The sequence below is a fragment of the Suricata suricatta genome, chromosome 2 (assembly GCF_006229205.1).
Source record: "Suricata suricatta isolate VVHF042 chromosome 2, meerkat_22Aug2017_6uvM2_HiC, whole genome shotgun sequence".
Taxonomy (NCBI): Eukaryota; Metazoa; Chordata; class Mammalia; order Carnivora; family Herpestidae; genus Suricata; species Suricata suricatta.
This window is the reverse complement of record NC_043701.1, coordinates 5,334,086-5,342,759: the sequence shown is the minus strand read 5'-3', so window position 1 is coordinate 5,342,759 and position 8,674 is coordinate 5,334,086. Positions and strand designations below refer to the sequence as shown.

At 60.1% G+C, this 8,674-nt stretch overlaps 2 protein-coding genes and 1 long non-coding RNA gene across 3 annotated transcripts in view; 2 read left to right on the top strand and 1 right to left on the bottom strand.

Moving 5' to 3' along the window:
* Positions 1–4,435, top strand: part of NUB1 (negative regulator of ubiquitin like proteins 1) — a 25,455-nt gene extending 21,020 nt beyond the window's left edge. Inside the window, exons 12-15 of the mRNA XM_029921224.1 lie at positions 1,498–1,644; positions 3,114–3,209; positions 3,791–3,968; positions 4,199–4,435. Of these exons, the coding sequence (XP_029777084.1) occupies positions 1,498–1,644; positions 3,114–3,209; positions 3,791–3,968; positions 4,199–4,377 (600 nt within the window). The 3' untranslated portion in view covers positions 4,378–4,435. The remainder of the gene's footprint in view (positions 1–1,497; positions 1,645–3,113; positions 3,210–3,790; positions 3,969–4,198) is intronic.
* Positions 4,436–7,240: 2,805 nt separating this feature from the next.
* LOC115277180 lies at positions 7,241–8,323 on the top strand. The gene is made up of 2 exons (XR_003902291.1): positions 7,241–7,293; positions 7,583–8,323. It is a non-coding gene; the product is annotated as an uncharacterized LOC115277180 (long non-coding RNA).
* Positions 8,324–8,635: 312 nt separating this feature from the next.
* WDR86 (WD repeat domain 86) overlaps positions 8,636–8,674 on the bottom strand; it is an 11,467-nt gene continuing 11,428 nt past the window's right edge. The window contains exon 6 of the mRNA XM_029954402.1: positions 8,636–8,671. Coding sequence (XP_029810262.1) covers positions 8,636–8,671 — 36 coding nt within the window. The remainder of the gene's footprint in view (positions 8,672–8,674) is intronic.

The following is an 8,674-nucleotide window of genomic DNA, read 5'->3' as shown; positions in this document are numbered from 1 at the left end:
GGGTGGGGTGCGGAGTGGGGCTCAGAGGAAGGGGCACCTGGTCTGGTGGGGCGCGGAGCAGGGGTGAGTGAGACAGCCCGGCCTCTGCCTGTGCCATGGACCTCGGGCAGTGCTGGGGTGGGTTCATTCCGGATGACGGAAGGGGGGGGCTGGCCCTGCATTGACACAGCACCCTCACCGGCAGCGTGTCCTACTGGAAGCAGGAATTCAGCCTAAGGACACCTTTGTCCCGGGGGGCGGGGGGAGGGGGAGCGGGTGGTTGCTCTGTTCTGTGAGTCCTTCTGACTCCGGGAGTTTCTGGCTGTGCCATGGGGACCCCTTTTCCCCGAGAGAGGAGGCCATGCCCTCCGCCGTTCCCCACACACAAGGAGATGGGGGCGTGCCTGTGCTTGGGGCGAGCCACGGAGGTAGGAACAGACCTAGTGGAGAAAAAGCTATTTTCTCTGCGTCAGGTGAGAACCACCCGCGTCCAGGATCGTGCAGAAGCCCCATCCCAGCCGTGTGGTCAGCATGACTTTGGCCTGAGGCCACTTAACTCTCTTTAGAGGTTTTCTATCTTCTCTTGGCAAAACAATGAGGTTGGATTAGATTAGTGCATTTTTTTTTTAATGTTTTTTTATTTATTTTTGAGAGAGAGACAGTGTGAGGAGGGGAAGGGCAGAAAGAGAGGGAGATACAGAATCAGAAGCAGGATCCAGGCTCTGAGCTGTCAGCACAGAGCCTGATGTGGGGCCCGAACCCACGAACCGTGAGATCATGACCTGAGCCAAAGCCAGATGCTTAACCGACTGAGCCACCCAGGCGCCCCTAGATTAGTGCTTTTCAAAGTTGTTTTAGCTTATTTGGTTTTCTATCAGCAAAATCCCTTTTATAAAAACTACGTTTGTTTTCAAAACAAATTCTGAACTCCGACTGAGGCTGGGACAGGAGGGAAGAGGCTAGAACACCCCAGCCCTTCTCAGGCCCCTGCAGCGACAGCAGTCACTTCTGAGATGCATGGTCAAGGACTGTGGGCTCAGATGACCTTTGTTCCCTGACATCGAACATTCTGGAGGTTCTAAAGAGGCTACGAGGCCCTAGGAGGCGGCGGAGTCCCTGCTGCCGGGAGTGGGGAGGGCAGGGCTGCGGCTGGGCTGCCACTGGGGATGCTGTCCCCAGCCCCCATTCAGAACCCACCGTTTTAACAAGATCCCCAGGGGTCAGTCAGGGGCCAGGATGCCCCCCGCCGCCCCCCAGAAGAGGGTTGGTCCGACTTGCTCCCTGGTTCTGAGCGGCCCCTTCTGGCCGGGGTGGTGGTGACGGAGAGGTGCTGTACTCCGGCCCCGAACGGCAGTGTCCTGCCCCCACCGGCCCGGCCCCAGAGCAGTGAGTGTCCTCTGCCCTGGTGGCCCTCGGGCTCCCGACGGGGTGCGACGTGCAGAGGGCGCACAGAGCAAAGCGAGAGGGCTCCCTGCTGGACCCCAGCCCCCCAGCTCAGTGACTGCTGTTTTCCTAAAGGAACTGGCCCAAATCAGGAAGGAGGAAAAAGAGAAGAAAAGACGCCGGCTGGAGAACATCAACTCCTTGAAGGGCATGGGCTACTCCAGCCACGCGGCCAAGCAGGCCCTGCACCAGGCCGGTGGGAACCTGGACGAAGCCCTGAAGGTAGGCGCCCCCGGGGCCTCGCGGCCTGCCCCGACCTCCCCTCCAGCGTCCTGCCGCGGCACGCGGAGCCCCCTGCCCGGTCCTGGTGTGGCTCTCAGGGACCCGGCGACAGACCCCACTGTGGTGCGGGTCCGTGTGCTGCAGAGCCCGCGAGGCGGGACTCATGAGCTTCCCGGGTCAGCACCGGGGTTGGCAGGGGCGCAAGGGGAGGGGCGGGGATGAAAGCCTCGGCATGGTTTTCTTTTCATTAAAACGCTTTATTTGTTATTATTTTATTTCTTGGTTTAGTCAGTACACGTTGACCTCGGGGAGCCCACAGGGTACTAGGGAGACGGAACCCGGCAGGGTCCCAGGGAGCTGCGGGTGTGCTTGCTGGAGGCGGGGGCCAGGCGGCCAGGCGGCCAGGCGTCAGCTTGTTGGCCCTGCCGAGGAGCCCCCGCTGGGTCCTGCGGGGGCCGGGAGCCTGCCCTGCCCCGGCCATCTACTCTCAAGACCCCCTGTCCGCTCCACGGAAGTTTCCACAACTAGATGTTCACGAATATGAATTTGTAAACGAATGTGAACATCTGGTTTGGCCTCCTGCGTTGAAGAGACGGAGAAGGTGGGGCATTCTGAAGGTGCGCAGGGCAGACGGGCGCCACAGCAGGGTCGCACTGCCCCATTGTGCATGGATGCAGTGTCGCCAGCACCGATGTGTGTAAAGGAAAATTCCCAGAGGTGTTTTTTAAAAATACTTTTTACGTTTATTTATTACTGAGACAGAGAAAAACAGAGCATGAGTGGGGGAGGGGCAGAGAGAGAGGGAGACACAGAATTCAAAGCAGGTGTTAGGCTCTGAGCTGTCAGCACAGAGCCCAACATGGGGCTTGAACCCATGAACCGTGAGATCATGACCTGAGCTGAAGTCGGACGCTTAACCAACTGAGCCACCCAGGCACCCCTAAAGGGGTTTCTAAAGGTTCAGAGTAAGCACTGTGTGACCTGAAAATCAGGGGTCAAAAGAACTCTCTGCTCTTAACATTTGAAACCTTGTTCATGACACTTCCTGAGGAGAAGTGACATCGGTCAGCCCTGCACTGCCGGAGAGGCGCCGGTGGGCAGAGCCCTTCAGGGCCCGTCGCCCCAGAGCTGAGCCCTGGCACAGCTGCCTTGTCCTGGTATCTTCCCACCCGCTCCCTCGTCCCTTCCTGCCTCCTCACAAGGGACCTTTTGCCCGGCTCGTCCTGCTCCTCTTTCCAGACGTTCCCTTCGGCAGGAAGCCTCTGAACCCCAGGATCCCTGCTCCGCGTCTGGGTCCGGGGCCCCCTTTCCCTGCTTCCTCAGCACCTCTGCCGGGTCCCACAGCAGCATCCTGGACGCATGTGCCGGTGTGTCCTCCGGCCGTGTCTGCCTGGCACAGAACAGCGGCTCAGTGTGTGGATGCGAGCAGACACCATGACGAGCAAGGGTGTGTCCCTGTGTGTTTGTAGATTCTTCTCAGCAATCCTCAGATGTGGTGGTTGAACAATTCAGATCCTGAAACCAACAACCATCAGGAAAGTCCTTCCCAGGAGAACATCGACCAAGTGAGTGGGAACGTGTCTGCGCCATTCCCCCCACCCCCGGCTGCACGGCTTCGCGGGGATGGCTCAGGGTGACGCGGCGGGACGGGGCTCCAGGCGGACGCGGGCCCGCCCCAGGGGGCTAGCCAAGCCCGCGGCAGCTGCAGTGGGGGGAATTGGGAGCAGATGGTTATTTCCTTTGAGGGTCGGACGTAGGAAAGCGACTGCAAGTTCTCTCTTGGGCTTTTCTCCTTGTGCGTGCACGTAGTGCCTTACACAGTGCCGCCATGGCTTTCGGCCCATTTCTCTGCCTGTGACCTAAACAGATGTCCCCATGGCGACTCCGGCCGCACCTCCCCTGCCTGGTAGCACACTTCGTGTGTCGTGCCTGCCACAGGCTCGCTGCCTTTCGGAGATGCCCGGGCCCTGGCATGTTTGGCCCCGGCCTCCCTCGATCCCTTCCGGCCGGCCTCGTGGGCACAGTAGGGCCGGTGCTGCGTGCGTGCTGTGGGCTCAAGCCCGTGTTCCCTCCTGGGCCGCGCTGGCCGGGCGGGGGTCGGCTCTGGGGCCGAGGCGGCGGCGGCCACTCCCGCCTTCTCCCCTAGCTGGTCTACATGGGCTTCGACGCGGTGGCGGCCGATGCGGCGCTGCGGCTGTTCAGGGGCAACGTGCAGTTGGCGGCGCAGACCCTCGCCCACCACGGGGGACTCCTCCCTCCCAACCTGCAGCTCGCGGCCGAGGACTCCTCGTCCACACCGTCCACATCCCCGTCCGATTCCGCAGGTAGGTCTGTGGTCTCCGGCACCCCCTGGAGCGTGGCCTGCCAGCCGGAAGCCGATGGGGAGGGACGTGACAAGCTGGCACGGCCTGGTCCCTCGGTGGGCTGCCCGGAGGGCACGGCCAGGCTTGGTGGAGATGCCGGGAGTCCCTTCCAGCCTGCCGTGGCCCTTTCTCCTCTCTCTGCTCTCTTCCTCACCTCGCCTCACCCGCCATTCCCACACCCTCCGCTGCAGGTACCTCTAGTGCCTCCACAGATGAAGATATGGAGACAGAGGCTGTCAATGAGATTCTGGAAGACATTCCAGAACACGAAGAAGATTATCTCGACTCCACTCTGGAAGATGAAGAAATGATTATCGCAGAGTACTTATGCTACGTAGAAAATATAAAGTCAGCAACAAAAGCGGAATAATGGGCAGAAATAAGTACGGCGTTTCTGCTTATAAATTCTATCATTATGAAAAGTTGAATGCAGGTCTTCTTTCTTTCCTCCTTTTTATCTGATTTTGTTCCAAGAGTGCTTCCTACTTGGGCAGAGGGGCAGGGAACGGACCAGCCGTGAAAGTGAGAGAAGACTTGGGGGTGGGGGACAGGGTGCTGGTCCCCAGGAAGGAGCCGCAATCTTGTGCTTCCTGGCTGTCCTCACATCCTGCGGCGCTGCCGCTGTCTCCCCTGCTCGGTGTCTTTTCACCCCGAGGTGGGAAGGGCAGTGACTTCCAGAGAACCGGGCGGCCCGAGGAAGGTCTCCGGGAAGAGCTAGCGGGGCGGGAAGGCGTCCATCTCCCCTCGTTTTGCCCGGCTCTCCTGCCCTCCCGAGCTCACCGCTGCCTCTTCTCCCCATCGGCGCCCCGTTCCCCACAACGTCCTTCAAACCCTCAGCCATTCCGGGCGCTCTGGGGGCCCAGAGAGGAGGCGTCAGCCACAGCAGTCGCCGTACCAGCTTGGGGCGGACCGGAATCCGCATTCCGTGCTCTTAGTTTAGTAAAATATGCGCTTGCTGTTCAAGGTTGAAGTTGAGAATTTAGAGACGTGCCCAATTCTTCTTACAAATATAAAATCTTTTATTAAACGGGAAAGTCTTTAAATGCTAACCAAAGCAACTTATTTTTAATTAGCCTTTTCAGATGCTGTGCTGTCATATTAAGCTCAGTGCTGGCCGCGATGCCCGTCAGTGAGCATTAAGGTCTGCTTTCTCCAGGGTTGTGGGTTTCGTTGGTGTAACTGTGTCACAGGAGACTATTTCTAGGTATGCAGCTGGCCTCTTAATGACTCACGAGTCCACGCTCCCTGCACCACGTGCGCCTGTAGATGCAGATGGAAGGAAAACCCGGCGCGGCACCAGGACCCAGCCGGCGGCAGCCGTGTGCCGAGGCAAGTGCCGCGTGTGTTCCTGACCCCTCCAGAAGTCTCTGGAAGCGCCTGTGACCGAGGACAGCCGGGTCACCTCACTGCCATCGACAGGCTGGTGGGACTGCTTCCGCTTCCTCACCGATCATGTTCACGAAGCTCCAACGGCCGGCCAGCCGGGGTGTGCGGGAATCTTTTCTGTCATTCTTCTCAAATGGATGGTACAGATGGAAATAAAAGGTGGAAAACGTATTCAAAAGCTGTTGGCCTAACTTTGCAACAAGTTGCCGAACTCCTCAACTGCCGTACGTGCTGCAAATGTCTGGGGCCCCCTTCGCGTCAGGTGTTCGCGGCCGCTGAGGTCTGTGAGGAAATCAAAGGCAACGTCGATGTCTCCTAAAAAGATGAAGCAGGGCAGAGGCTTGTGGGGGGAGAGCATCCAGAGCAGGGCTGGAGCTGATGACGGGGAAGAGAGCCCAGAGCAGGGCAGGGGCTGACGGGGGGCAGGAGCACCCAGAGCAGAGCTGAGGCTGACGGTTGAGTGCACGGTGCAGGGCAGGGGCTGATGGCAGGGAAGATGAAGCTGGAAGGAGGGGAGTCAGTGCCCTCAGTGTCGAATGGCTGACGGCCAAGATGAGGGTCTTTGGGCCTCAACTGAGACCATGTCTTACTCAGACTTTGGGTCTGAAGCTCAGCTTTTGGCCAGCTGGTCACCGTCCTGGCCTTGACCAGACATGGCTTCCAGCTTCCCCGATGCTCTTTGGTCATAAACAGGCCAGGGAAGCAGAGCCAGGCTGGCGGGACTCGGGCGTCACTTCACTTTCTCAGGAGGAGATGTGGGGAAGCCAGTTCTCCAGGGGGGACCATCCTGGGTACGTGCCACGTAAGGACGGTGGCCCATCCAAAGCTGGGGGACAGGCTCCGGTCCTGCCTTTGCCTCCAGCCGGTGTGTGAAACTAGACAGTGACTGAGTGACACAGTGAATGTCATCTGTGATGAAAGTTTGTCCCCAAGTCATCAGGAGTCTGCTGAGGCTGGCAGAGTCACAGAAGAGGTGACTCCTTGGAGAATCAGAGAAGAGAGAACATTCCAGACCTGGGACCAATGAGGAGGTAGCCCAGGCCGAGTGCGCCATATTCATGAGGTCACAACCACTCTAGACCCACCAGAGGGTGGGCTGGGGGCGGAGAGGAGGCTGGAAGGACTGCCTGGTCCAACTACAGCGCACCCGAACAGCAGGCGGGGGTCTAGATTTGAGTGGCCGGATACCCCCCCAGGTAGGCTAGAGGCCCCCGGGCAGGCATGGCTGCAGGTGTGTGTAAGGTCCACGTGCCACGCTCACCGCATCCCACGCATCCTTCTGTGAAATTCCACCTGCTCTTGGCTTCCGTGATCCTTCCGTGTCCTGACCCTGTTTCCTGCCCCTACATCCCTAAGTCTCTCCATCCTTCCTCCCCTATCCAGTGTCATTTATCAAAGGCAGAGAATACCTGGTTATCTGGTCTTTACGTCCTCAACATCCAGCAAAACTGTGTGATGTAGAAACACACATTCCCCAAGTATGTTCTGCCCCGTGAATACAAGACGACAGTTCCCATCCCCTGCTCTCTCCCGGGAGGCAGGCGGGAGAACAAAAACGCAGCAGCTCCTGTTTTCCAATCTGTACCCAGTGGCTGTTTCTCTGGGGATATCACAGCTTGTGTGTTTCAGTCTCTCTTGTGGTTGGTGGGACGGGACCCGACATGAAGCTATAGACGCAGGCACACCATCGGCCATGCGCATCAGCCAGCGGCTGGTCACAGGGGCTGCCTCTCCGTCAGCGACGCAGAGATCGTGACACAGCCTCTGAGGGGGTTCCTCTGCCTGGCCTCCTTGACGTGCGCCCTGGGAAGCTCCCGTGGCGGGCATGTCCCTGAAGCCACAGCTGCGGCCACCAGAGACCTGCTAGGGAGTGAGGGCTCCTGGACACAGTGGGCGGCAGGTGCGGGGCCCCACCCTCCTCCTGTGGGCTCTGAGTCCCACCCATAGAACACCCAGTGCTGCTGCTGGTTCTCAAGGGCAAGGCTGTCCCCTCCCCCACTCCCCGCCCAGCAGCGCCTAGGCTCCCAGGGTCTGGGGGTGTGGCCTAGAGCATAATCATAAAGGTAGGGGCCCTTCTTCCTGCCCGGGCGTAATACTGTTACCTATTCATGGGCCTGGGAGGGGAGGGGTGGAGGGGCCCACCCATCGGACCTGGACACCCTGGGGAGCCCGAATCCTGTGTCCTGCAGCACATCTTGCTGATAATCCACCTCTTGCATTAACACAACGGCCTGCCCACACCTCTGCATGGAGGGATGCCGCTGCTGGAAGGCAGCTTCTGTCCCTTGGCCAGACGTTGAGTCTCAACCACAGACACCGCCAAGCAGCACATGTTGCACCAGGGACCAGCCAGGGCCCGGAACAGCGAGCACCGTGTAAAGAGCAGGCACAGCGCCCCCTTCAGGTGATGAGAAGGGCGGCTGGGGGGCAGCGCCCCTCAGAGCCTGGGCCCCACTCTCCCTGCTACACCCCTCCCAAGAACTGCAGGTGCGATCCCGGAGGAGGGATGCCCCAGCCTTCACCACGCGCGGCGGTGACCGGGCTCCCCAACACGGGGCCGGAGGCTACTGCCACCGCCTTTCTAGTCCAGACCAGAGGGAAGAGGCCCTCCTCTATTTACGCAGACCTGGGAGCTCCAAAGCAGGGGCGACGCATCCCCAAAGCCACCTAGACAGGCCGAAGAGCTGGGTCCTGGCTCCCTGGCCTCTCCCTGCACGACTGACACCCTAGGGGCCATCAGGCCGCAGCGCCTCACCTCACCCCCCAGGAGGGGCAGCCCCAGGCCGGGTGTGCGAGGCCCCTGGTTCTGGGAACTCCCTCCGAGAGGAAGCTGAAAGCACGGAGAACAAAACACATATTCCGGGGCACTTTCAAAGACATATATTTCGGTTCTTCATAGTGTCAAGACTAATTTGCCAAACTAATGACAAGTGAGGCTCAGTGGCTTTTTGGAGAAATCCCCATTTCCTCCCAGGAAAGGCTTGGCTTCCAGGGACCTCTGCGGGGCCGCAGACCCTGGGTCGGGTGGGTCCCGCGGGCCAGAGGCGCAGACCTGAGTGCAGGGGCCATTCGGCCAGGGGCGGAGGGGGCGGGAGGGGGCAGGCTGGAGTAGGTGGGGACGGAGCCTCTGTCCCCGAGGGCGAACACGGTCCCTCTCCGCGGGACGGGGCTTCAAAAGTCCACGGACACAGAGGACGGGCACAGCCCACTGTCCGGGTCGCGGGCGGGTCCGGCGGCGGGTCTCAGGCCGGCTGCAGGGGTGCGGCGGCGCAGCCCACCTT